This window comes from Helobdella robusta (assembly GCF_000326865.2).
Source record: "Helobdella robusta unplaced genomic scaffold HELROscaffold_38, whole genome shotgun sequence".
NCBI lineage: Eukaryota > Metazoa > Annelida > Clitellata > Rhynchobdellida > Glossiphoniidae > Helobdella > Helobdella robusta.
Window position 1 is genome coordinate 1,561,468 of NW_008704829.1, and position 12,810 is coordinate 1,574,277.

At 30.2% G+C, this 12,810-nt stretch overlaps 2 protein-coding genes across 2 annotated transcripts; one reads left to right on the top strand and one right to left on the bottom strand.

Annotated features, from left to right (window-relative positions):
• Nucleotides 1-1,735: 1,735 nt before the first annotated feature.
• Nucleotides 1,736-7,155, top strand: HELRODRAFT_192824 (hypothetical protein). The gene is made up of 11 exons (XM_009023955.1): nt 1,736-2,313; nt 2,696-3,124; nt 3,263-3,418; nt 3,492-3,575; nt 3,923-4,091; nt 4,258-4,430; nt 4,611-5,017; nt 5,331-6,036; nt 6,062-6,467; nt 6,570-6,757; nt 6,859-7,155. The coding sequence occupies exons 1-8, from the start codon at nt 1,968-1,970 to the stop codon at nt 5,364-5,366; spliced, it is 1,800 nt and encodes a 599-aa protein (XP_009022203.1). The 5' UTR covers nt 1,736-1,967; the 3' UTR covers nt 5,367-6,036; nt 6,062-6,467; nt 6,570-6,757; nt 6,859-7,155.
• Nucleotides 7,156-8,043: 888 nt separating this feature from the next.
• On the bottom strand, nt 8,044-8,517 carry HELRODRAFT_145746 (hypothetical protein; the record flags this gene model as incomplete). Its single annotated transcript, XM_009023956.1, has 2 exons — nt 8,044-8,236; nt 8,459-8,517. Coding segments are annotated over 2 exons (252 nt in total), but the record flags the coding sequence as incomplete, so codon positions are not given.
• Between the last annotated feature and the right edge of the window lie 4,293 nt (nt 8,518-12,810).

A 12,810-nucleotide genomic window follows, 5' to 3' on the forward strand; every position in this document is an offset into this window, starting at 1 on the left:
AACAAAAAGTTAATTCAAACTTTAAAAGTTTAAGTAAATCATCAAGCGCTTACTTTTAAATTTACATTCCATAGTAACCACACGTTAGGTGGGTGTCACGGTTTTTGCTACAACTTAACGGGTTGAGCGTTTGGATAATTTAGTAAATATTTTTATTGCTAAGGTTGATGGTTCAATCATGGATATATATCCATGAAACTTACATCCATAATTTTAATACCGTGGAACAAAGTAATTTTTTTGTATTTTGAAAATAATTCAATAAATTTGCATTGTTAAATGGTAATTTAGTTGAAGAAATAAGTTTCAAAATAGAATTTTTTACGCCAATCATATTTTACCATTTTCTGTAATTTGGTTGCATAAAAGCATTTATTAACAAGTGAAATTGATAAAGTTTGGCTTACGACGTTTATACAAACAACAATTTTGAAGGAAATTTGTCTCAGATTAAAAGCTTTCAACTTAAATTAACTTTTCAAGAAAAATTATTAGGTGAAAAGTGAACTATAGGTCAAATAAACTTGGCGTGAATAACTTTTACCTTAACGGTGAATTTGGTTAAATTTCTGTTAAAAAGTACGATTTTATCAACTTTCTTAAATAAATTTTACAACATTAAATATTTTTTTTACAAAATTAGGTCTAACAGATCTCAAAATGTCCGAAGGAGGAGAACAAATGCCGAAAGTAGATATGTCCAAAGAATTTTCCAAGTTAAATTCCATCGATCAGCATTACATCAAGCGTTTGGAGGGTTTGAATTCCGTCAGAGCCACTGCCTCGAGGTCTTTAAAAAGTAGGAATAAGTTGACGGCCGCCCTTGTCAGCTCAGGAGTTCTTGGAATTTGTATCCTTGCATTTTTATTTTTAGTTTTTTTTTAAATAAAGAGAGGAAAGGATTGATTTCATAATGAATAATGAATGAGCAAAGTTTTTAATTTTTTACCAAATATTTATTATTACCAGTTAACTTTTAGAGTCTTCAATAGTAAAGTTGGAAATAATATATTTATCCGATAACTTTGAATTTGAAAGTTTGAAGCTATGGTGTATGTCGTGGAAGTGTTCTTATTATCAAACTTTGAATGTAAAAAAATAGTTAATTAAAATTAGTTTAGACAGTTTTTATACAGTTGAATGAAATAAAAAGAATAGCAAAACCAGTATTACAAAATTATTATAAGCTATAATAAAATATTTTATTATATTTTATTATATAATTAATAATTTTTTTATTCTTTCTAATGTTCACATGGTATATATTTTAACTCTAAGTCTTAAACCTTTGCCACATTGCAGTTTGAAGTTTTTCTTAACCATCCTACAATTGCATTATAATGTCTTGATCAAACATACAGACATCTACACTATATTCTCTGTGAAGCAAGAAACATTTCTAGATGATCTAGATACCTCCCAGACAACAAGATTAAATAAAAAAAACTGAATGAATTAATAAATGAATTGACTATAACATTTTTCATCATTGTTTAGTCATGTAGTTGTAACAATTGTCATCCACTTTTTTCACTAATCATTTTTTCTAAATTCTCCAATTTTCAGTCAAAAACAAGTTGTGTTTATTATTAGATAGCCGTGGTTTATAAAATTTGAAGCTGGAGAATTTTCATTGAGTGTAGGTTTTGGTTTTGTGCGTGTAGATTTTTTCAGCAGATTTTACAATTCAAACATCTGGCTTTTAGAAGTATCCTGAAAAATTTTCTAAGTTTCGTTTTCACCATCAAATTAAAAAAATTTCGTTTTTAGTTTCGTTAATTATTTTTCTAAAATAGACGTTTTTAGATCCAATTTTTTTGATTTGTGACGGACGCACATGACTGTTAATAAAATTTTTAGTTTTATATATTGATTTTTCAACTTAACGGAATCGTAATTTTTTCAACGAAACATTGAATTTGAATTGAATCATTGAAACAATCAAAACAAAAGAGAAATAAAAACAAATGGACCAGCCGGTACTCACTTACACGTGTGACATCTGTGGGCAAGAAAATATTTCATCCGGCGACATGCCAGTGCACATTTCAATCAACCATCTAGATGACGTGCAATGCGTTTTTTGCAGCCACGTGTGCAAAACTGTGGAGCAGCTGCAATGGCATATTGACCGAGTTCATCCGGATAATAATTACGATGGGAAAGTCGGCAACTGTTGTTACGGTGGGGAAGCTTTCAGTGATGGTCTAGATTTTGGGGTGGAAGAATTTTGTACTCCTAGAGAGAGTCGTGGAGGAAAGAGAAATATTTCAAATAGCAGTAATGATACAAATCACTTTGATAAACAGAAAGGTTTATTTTATCTGGTTATCTATTGTTTTGGAACATTTGCTGAATAAATTGAAGACCAAAAGTCTGAATAGAAGACTTGTAGTGGTCCAAATCAAAAAACATAAATTAAAATAAAAAAAATCAAATAAATTATCAAGTGATTCTAAAAAATTAATTAAATTATATATTAAAAAATTGTTTTATATCAGTTGTAATGGTATACAGTACATGTTATGTGTATATTTAATTATTCATTAATACTAATTAGACAGAATTCAACTTTTCTCGTTGTTAGTGCCATTATTTTAATTTATTAAATCTCATATATTGTAAAATTGTTGTTTGAATTTGAATTTATTCACTTTGTACTAATACTTGTACATTTTAATGTAATTTTGACCAGCAAAGCAGCAGAGATCTGATGAATCTAAAAAGAAAAATGATGTTGAGCAGCAACTGCAAGATTACCAATTAAATAAACATTTGAATTTCCTGCAACAACAAAACAACAACACTCCACTGTTGAAAATCAACTGCCCCATATGTGGCTACGAACCGAGGAATGATGAAGACGAACTCTCATTACAGGTCCACGTCAACAATCATTTTGATTCATCGACCCACATGATCAATGATGACGAAGATGATGCAGTGCAACAATCACAACAACATCTGCCCCAACAGCATAATCGGCCACGAAAACAACAACATCATCGACAACACCAACTTCATTGGGGGGTCCAACTGCCTAACTTCCTAACATCAGCCAGCAGTGTAAATAATGAAAGTATTCCTGAAAAGTTTAAAGATGATCTCAAGAGTTGCACTCCAAGTTAGTTTAATGTTCAAATTAGATTGATGTTCAAAGTTAGCTATTTCTGAAAAGATTAGTTTAACATTCACCTTTGATTTTTGTAATTTTACAAAAATTAGTTTTAATTTAGCTTTCAAATTTTTAAATTTTTTTCAGATGTGATCAGCAAAATATTACAAGTCCTTGGTTTATCATGGTCGTCGACATCCTCATCATCAGCAGCTGCAGCAAAATCACCATCATCATCATTTTCCTCATTAAAACTCTGTGCCGATCTTTCTCATTTCTCAACACAGCAAATGCCTGACCAAGGTCCTAATACCAAAAATAATAACGAATTCATAATTATGATTATTATAATTATTATCATTATAATCATTATCAGGATATGGTTGTGGTTACAGGAATTTACAGATGATCCTATCGTGCCTGGCGAACAACCAGCACTTTCAGCAAGTAATCTTCCAAGGTTCACTTCACATTTCTTTCCGTATCATGCTTCTTAATATTTGTATCCTTGTTTATATCATTATTATTATCTCATAAATTATATTGTGATTGTCATTTGTGATGCTAGAAGGTACTGTAAATACTAGCAAGATATGACAGCACAGACTTTAAAATTATCATGCGACTTGTTTATTCAACCGCTGTCACACACACACGAACATATATATTATAATAAAATCAACACATATGAGGAAACACACGCATACACTCGTAAATCTCTCTCTCTCACTCTCTCTCTCCCTCACACACACACACATACAAACACACACACATACACGACACGTACAAACACACACACGCAAAAAGGAACACCAATCATCCCATCAATCCATCGGTTGCAAATGTTACTTGAGACCAGTTGGCGAGAAGGTTTCGACAAAGAAGGTGGCCGGCAGCTGAGTAATTCGGTCCTGAGCACGAGGAAATGGATCGGAGCCACTGATATTGTTGCTCTATTGTCCTTTCTTAAGATTAGGTAGGTATTTTGTGTATTTGTGCCCGTCTGCATTGGCGCATTCCACAAAATTTATCGATTCAAAAAATTAATTCTAATTCCTATAAAAAAGTAATTTAAAAATTCAATCTTTCATCCTCCATTCTCTCATTCATTCACTCTTTCATTCATCCATACATTCGCATAGGTGTCAGTTATACGATTTCTCCAGACCTGTCCCCCCACCATCATCGATCAAGCATCCAGACTTGATCAAACTAGTTTACGATTACTACTACAACAGCACTAATAATAGAAATAAGAATGATCTGAATGATGGCTGTTGTAATATGAAACCACCGTTATACATCCAGCACCAGGGTCATCATCGCTTATTAATACTACTATTCATGTTGTTTTATTATTATCTTCCTACACCGAAATCATCACGGATTTTACATTGAATTTAACGATAGGACAATAATAATATATTATTATCATTGTTATAATAAATTACTAATATATAATAATAATAATAATTACCTTCATTCATAATTTCAGGACATAGCAGGCTTGTGATTGGCTGCATCAAAAAAGTCGACTGCAGCAACAAAGGCAACAAAAAAATCGACGGCTTCTTCCAAAACGGCGTAAACGCAGCCACTACTACAACTGCTGCAGCTACTGCTGCAGCTACTTCTAATACCGCAGCAACTAGCAAAAATAGTAGCAGCGGTAGTAGCAATTTCAAATGCGAAGATTACAACTTACTAATATTAGACCCAGGCTTGCCCAAGTATAAATTAGATCAAGTATTTAAAGTAATGAGGCGAGAGGGAGGTGGTTCAAATGCAAGCGACGCCGAAAAGTGTTTAAAATTATTTATCAAGGGACCTGAATCTTTCAGTGATCGGCAGTACCAGGTCGCCAGGGTCATGGGTCTGTTTGAAAGTGAAGAGATGTGGATGGTTAGTGAGGGGTGGGAAAACATGACGATGATGATGGTTGTAATGGTAATGATGGTGGAGGAGAAATTACGGCGATGTATACAGTTACATTGATTGAATATTTTGACGTGGTTTTTGATAATTGTGATGATCAAATGATAAGAGGATGATGATGGTTAAAATTTCAATGACAGTCTTAATCAATCAATCAATCTTCGTTTTGCGTCCAGAGACCCGGTTCCCCGAGGTAGGACGCTCTTAAATCACAGTCGTAACAATAATTATAATAATTATAACATTAACAATAGTAAATAATAACACTAATATTTTTCAGGCCAGCAAAAAGCTTACATCAATAAAGATGTCTTGAAATGTATTGTAATGTAGCCTTCCAGAAGTTAACATCATTCTTGAATTCCAAGGAAAAATTCTGTATCTCTCTCTCTCTCTATATATATATATATATATGTCTGATTTTCACCAATAATTATATATATATATATATTGGATTAAGACTGTCAATAATAGAATAAACATATATATATACACACAATATATATATATATATATAGACACATCAATCCATTATAATTGTTTCATTTTCTCATCATTTATAACATAAGTTATCTTCTTGTTTACTGCTACAATCGCTTCATCAGTATTAATTTATTACCATCAATGCACTTTATGAATGTCATTGTCTTTCTCTCTCTCTCTCTCTACCCCTTTCTCACACATATATGTATGTTTGTGTATGTGTGTTAGCACCATTTGACACATGTTTAAAATAAATTATAATGTAAATATTGTTGGTTTTATGTCTACGAAAGATGAATAGGTCACCTCTTTAAACTTTCATTGAAATATGCATTGTAAAACAGCGTTTTTCGTTCGTTTATTTACATGGCAATAAGTTATTTGCTACAAATCTTATATATGCAGTTCAAAGGATGATTAAATATTAATGATAATAATATTGATGGTGAGCAATATGAGAAGCCTTTGTTGGTGAGAGCTGGTTTGTTGACTGGTTGGTTGAAGAAGTGGCCATGATGAGGGTAGACGAAGGTGATGGCGATGATCAGCAGATGGGCGAAGACGAATGAGTTTGTAATCTGATAAGGGGGTTGGCATGTGTCGAGTATTTTATATCTGGTGACAGTACGTATAAAACAATCAATGGGACGACGGAAGAACTGTTTGAGACACCGAGTGGAAAGAGGGCTTATAATCAAAAGATACAAAAGATTTACAACCGGTCGTAAATCGAAGAAAGATATGTAAGAGCAACAAAAAATTTAAATAAGAAGGGATTATGCACATCTGGGGCACGCCGCACATCTCTAGTAAAAAAAATGGCAAAATGACGTCACGAACAGGCAGCAGGCGTGTTGTAGATGATGACGTAAGTGCAGACCTCATCCTCTTCCAGTGAAACCACCGCGTCTGTCACGTGACATTGGAATTTTATCTGGAGGTAGTAGTGATTGTGATAAGACTATGATGATGTAAGTGTAAGTAATGAGACATGAATGTTAATCATCGTTGCCATCATCATTATATTACTCACAATGGCTTTCCTCTGCCTTCTATTTGGACATCCCTGGTTATCGCCGCCCCCCACCATCATCACGTACTCATCATCGTCACCACCACCATCTCTTTTCACCCATTTCATGACGTCATCATCATCATCACCGCCATGTTTTATTCTCTCCTTCATTATTTTACCCTTATATGTCAACCAGCTTGCATAGCGACCTGAATGAATGAATGAATGAATAACAAAAATTGATGTGGAATCAATCAATCATACAAAATCAATCCAAATTACTATGCACAGAGGAGAAAACAACACCTACCTATATAAACAGTACCAGCGCCTTTGATACTCCTCTGCTGAATAGGGCCAAAGACGCAAATACTATAAACGTACGACATCTTCCTTATTTGAGGGCATTCATCTTTTTTCAATTTGTAAAACTCCCCATTCGATCCGTACAACTGAATTGGGGAGAATATGAAACTAGTCAGAATTGTAATTTTAAAAAACTGACTAATCAGGCATGCGTGGAACAAGTAAAGGAGGAACTACAGATTGGACGTATATGAGACTAGTGAAAATCAAAAAATTAGGAAATGTCCACAAAGGAGGTCACGCTTTGAGGTGAGTTGAGGTAGTTGAAAAATTTGTGACAAGGCGACAAGGGAATGAAATCTTGTGCGAGATCCCATCTCGCCTAGCACATTTTCACTTTTTTTAAACATTTTCATCGAAAAAACCGTTATTAAATTAATTAAACTGAATATTGAATAAATAAGTTCAGAAACATAAGTCCTTCATGTAGGTGTTTAATTAGTTAGATTGACTGCTGAGTTGGATGACGTAGTTGATTTGAATTCTCAATCATTATACGTGAAACTGTTAACTTGCGTCAAACGTTTTAAATGGGAACTTTAAATGGAGGAGTTTGAAAATTTGAGACAATCTGAAGATGAAGAAGCATCAAATTAGTGAAATTTATAAATTAAGGATACGTGAATCGGGTAGAGAAATGACATTATAAACATTTTAAATTAGGAGAGCTTGAAATTACTGAATTTTTGTGAGGTTTGTGGAAGTTTTAAACCAAACAACGTAGGACATATGAGTGAATGCTACAAAGGAAAGTTATCAAGTACAGAAAAAAGAAAATAATTGAAAAAACCTATTTTCATTTATGTCTATGAAATGAAACTAAAGAAAAATTGAGTTTGGAAGAGACGTAATTAGTGAGAATTATAAATTAAGAAAGTATGAAATTAGTAAAACTTCTAAATTATGGAGATAAGAAATTATGGAAAATAAAATAAAATAAAAACATGAAATAAATAAATAAATATGACATAAATAGATAAATATAAATGAAATTGTGATAAAATTATAGAAAAAAATTAAAGAACAATAACAGACAGACATTGTCATTCAAAATATGCCTATGCCCATTTTTAACTTCATTCATCCATTTCTCTTTAATTCTCCTTCCCTCCATCATTATTTCTCGGTATTCATCCACGCGTTTTTTCAGTCCATCACACGTGTTTGAGCATGGTACTGATGACAATGATTTACTGATAAATTCATCAGAGCCGTCACAGCAGTCACAAACTCCATCATTAACTCTACTTGAATAAACCCATAACAACTTATCATCATCATCATTATTATTATTATTGTTATTATTATTGTTGTTGCTGTTTCTTTTCAAATAACCATAGTTAAAGACTGGTTGATGAGAGCAATAGAACCTGCAATGAATTAAATAAATCAAAAAATCAATAAATCAAGGACTGATTGAATGATGAAAGAATGAAAAAAAATAAAACACATACGAGCCAACAAATAAATAAACAAACATAATAAAAATGAATCAATAAAAAGAAGTCTCCACCTACCTAGTATTGGAGCAAGCTGATGTCAACAATTCATCTGTGCCATCTTCACAATCGCAGTACTCATCGTTCAGCAGGTCCGTGCTTATCAATTCCTAGATTTGAAATTTTTAAAAATAAAAATATATTATTGATATCTATCATTATTATTATTTTGAAAACATTTCAACTAGTCAAAATAATTTTTAAAAATTTTGAAAATAAAATTTGAAAACAGTGAACTTATATCAACACTTTAGATTGAATGCACGTGAACAATTCCCTGCTGGCATTGACAATGTAATATTTTAAGAGAAGTCTGTAGACATCAAACTCTATGCTCATGTTATCTTGGCTCTTTGTAGGATCTTTTAACAATGATTTATAATTTTTGAGCAGAGTTTTTTCAATAGATTTCCAGTCCGTGTTAAAGTTGTTTTGTTGGTTAAAAATGAATTCTGATTTGGAATCTTTTTGATTAATAACCTGATTTTTATTATTGTTATTAATATCACTTTTATTATTCAAAATATTTTTTCTAAGTTTTTCACTTCTTTTATGATTGGCATAGGAAATATTATTTAAGAACATTTTATCGTCAAATTTATTTTCATTCTTTGAAGGGTAATTGATTTTATTATTTTTCTTATTAATATTGTTGTTATTGTTAAGGCTGTTGTAATTTGAATTCTTCTCAAGTTGAAATGCTACAGTCGAGTCTTCATCAAGATTCTCCCCATCAATATAATAATCGCTTAATTTTTTGTTCATAACTGCAAAGAAATGGAAATCAGATTAATATTTAATGTCATTTTATTTTACATATTTTAAAATTTAAAAATTAACTTACAAAGTAACATAAATTATTTTTCTTAAAATTATAGATCCACAGAACAAGGCTGAACATATGAAATTTACTTGATTTAAAACAAAATTAATTTCACTAACAAAATTAAAATTTTAAAGTTTTAAAATTTAAAATTAAATAAAACTGACTGACTTTTGAGCTGTTCCACATTGAGGATCCTGTAGATCATGTACTGAACTGAAGCAAACAGGAATATAATCAGGATTATGGCTGTCAGGACATTTTTTTTAGAAACAACACTGAAAATCTTCGGAACCATTTTACAAAACTTTACATTGGCGCCTCATGCAAACAAAATTTGAGACGATAAGTTAACGTGGGAGTAGGTTAAAGCGTAAATATGTCTAAAAGTGAATTATTTTTAAAACTGTTAATTACATGGAAGGCCTATTTACCAAAATACAACCTATTCATATGGATTGAAGTAAGAATATGCAAAAAACCTCAATTTTTTCAACTTTTAATTATTTTCGGTAATGTCGATTTTTTTAAATTTATACCAAATGAAAATAATTAATTACCACATTGAATAACAATTTTTAAAAAATTAAAATTTTAACACATCGATATAATGGTTGTGGCATAAAAATTATTACCTGTCTAATAATTTTTTCTAGTTCTCTGGAATAAACAGAACATAATTTGGAGCGTTTTTTTGTTATGAGTACGAATCTCTTACTTTGCCGGCAATCAAACGTCTTACTATCGTAATTTATTGTGTATCTTTTAACAAATTTTTTAATTAAATGTCAATAAATTGACGACAAAAAGCAACTAAGACGATAATCGCTAAATAACCGGTTAAAAATTGATTGTTCACTTTAACTTAAATTCACTTTTCTACTTGAAAGTGAGCAAAGACCGTTATATTTATTCTAGTTATATGTATCAAACAGTATCTTATTGATCAAAGTAGTATCATAAAATGAATAAAAATATTTTTTTCAAAAATTTAAAAAATTCTCAATTTGATTTCATTGCGATATCGATGATGATGATTGTGACCTGACAAATTAAAAAACGTCACATAAAATTTAATAAAAAGGATGGGTAGTTCGTTGCGAAATTGTTGGAGGAAATGACGTCATGTTAACAGTGGTTATTCTACTGCATGGTAGTTAATCAGCCAGTACAAAGGTTATATTCAATTCCTATCAAATAAATTTGACCAAATATCATTCGCAGGTAGAACTAAATAAAGAAAAGATAGATAGATAGATAGATACGTATTTATAATACATTTATAATGTTGTATTTACAAATTCAAAATGTACAATTGTGCTATGGTGTAGTCTCAAATTATTTTGAATTTTCTTAGAAAAATTGAAACTTTTTACTAAATACTAGTTAATTTTATCAACAATTTTTAAAAAATTTTCAATTTGTTTTCATCGCGATATCGATAATGATTTTTGTGACCTGACTGATTAAAAAGCATCAAAGAAAATTTTTAAAATATGTTAGAGAATTTGTTATATTGGGATATTCTTATATGAAGCGAGCAAAATTTTATTATAAAGCGCTTATAAATCTATGAATATTGGCTTAGCTTGGCTTGGCTCGGCTTGGAATTGGACGTTAAGCAAGGTGTGGTCTCAAACTATTTTGAATTCTCCCCGAAAAATTTGAACTGCGTGCGTATATATTTAGCACTGATTACTGTTACCTTTATAATGAATTTATATTATATATATATATATATATATATGTATATACATATATATATATATATATATATATATATATATATATATATATATATATATATATATATATATATATATATATATATATATATATATATACCAAAGTTAATTTTTACAACGTCAAAGTTAATCTTGACAAAGTCAATATTTCCCTATATATATAAATATATATATATATATATATATATATATAAAGTGACTAAAATCCATGTATACAAATAATTAATAAGATTATAAATCTAATCATATTGGCTCAGATTGGATTGGCTCGGCTTGGAATTTATCTGCCCGGCTCGGCTTGGAATTTATCTGCTTGGCTCGGCTTGAGCGTCAGGCCGAGTGAAGCCGTATATAAATATTTAAATTATACAAGTGATGTTAAGCAAGGTGTGGTCCCAAACTATCTTGAATTCTCGCCAAAAAATTTGAACTGTGTGCGTATAGCACTGATTACTGTTGCTTTTATAATGAATTTATATGTAATATAAATAAATATATATTTATCTATATATATATATATATATATATATATTTATCTATATATATATATATATATATATATATATATAAATTAACTAAAATCCATGTATACAAATAATTAACAAAATTATATGCTTATATAAAAAGCAATATAGCAGATTTAACCAGCCAATCAGAAAGTTTCGAAGGCGTTCGTTCGATGACTTCAATTTAATACGGTTACCATTGTGGTTAAGACTGTATAATAGTGGAGTACATACATGAAATAAGTTTTTTATTGATGTGAATGATTGAAATGATGAAAATGTATGGTTAAAACGAGTATAAATAGGAGCTGAAAAAGCGTTGAAATCAGATCAGGCATTTCTGCCTCGCTCGAGTCGGAGTGCCTGATCTCATTTTTTTATATTTATATTTTTTTAATTTATTTATTTTTATTTAATTTTATTTATATAGAGTTATATAGAATTATATAGAGTTATATAGAGTTATATAGAGTTATATAGAGTTATATAGAGTTATATAGAGTTATATAGAGTTATATAGAGTTATATAGAGTTATATAGAGTTATATAGAGTTATAATAGAGTTATATAGAGTTATATAGAGTTATATAGAGTTATATAGAGTTTGCATGTCTGTGGTTTGTGTGTTTGTAGGTTGTATTTTTTTATATTTTAGGTGGGTTCTTTAGCGGTTGCTCATACATACATACATACATCATGTTTGTTTGTGTGGTAGTATTTTATGTTCTTTTTTACTCCTTTTTTCTCTTTCTTCATGAGTTTTGAGTTAAGTTAATGAAACGTAGGTAGGTGAGATTGAGATTAATTTATTATATAGGTAGGCTAGGGCATAAGGTAATTTAGTTACATAGGTAGGTTAGGGACTTCTATTCTTTTACTCTACTTGGTGGTGTGTTTTTTGTTTTTTTTTTTTTGTTTTGTTTCACACCATACATATAACAGGTACGCGATGGTTCCTGGTTTTAGTGGGATTATTATTGATTGAATGTGGTAGTATGCTTGGTTATATAGAGTTATATAGAGTTATATAGAGTTATATAGAGTTATATAGAGTTATATAGAGTTATATAGAGTTATATAGAGTTATATAGAGTTATATAGAGTTATATAGAGTTATATAGAGTTATATAGAGTTATATAGAGTTATATAGAGTTATATAGAGTTATATAGAGTTATATAGAGTTATATAGAGTTATATAGAGTTATATAGAGTTATATAGAGTTATATAGAGTTATATAGAGTTATATAGAGTTATATAGAGTTATATAGAGTTATATAGAGTTATATAGAGTTATATAGAGTTATATAGAGTTATATAGAG

Bases quoted from the DNA above. Each gene is read 5' to 3' on its own strand.
- HELRODRAFT_192824 (XM_009023955.1), top strand. From the start codon at position 1,968: ATGGACCAGCCGGTACTCACTTACACGTGTGACATCTGTGGGCAAGAA. The intron at 3,576-3,922 runs GTTCACTTCACA...ACACGCAAAAAG, and splicing joins TCAGCAAGTAATCTTCCAAG to GAACACCAATCATCCCATCA. The intron at 5,018-5,330 runs GTTAGTGAGGGG...AATATTTTTCAG, and splicing joins AAAGTGAAGAGATGTGGATG to GCCAGCAAAAAGCTTACATC.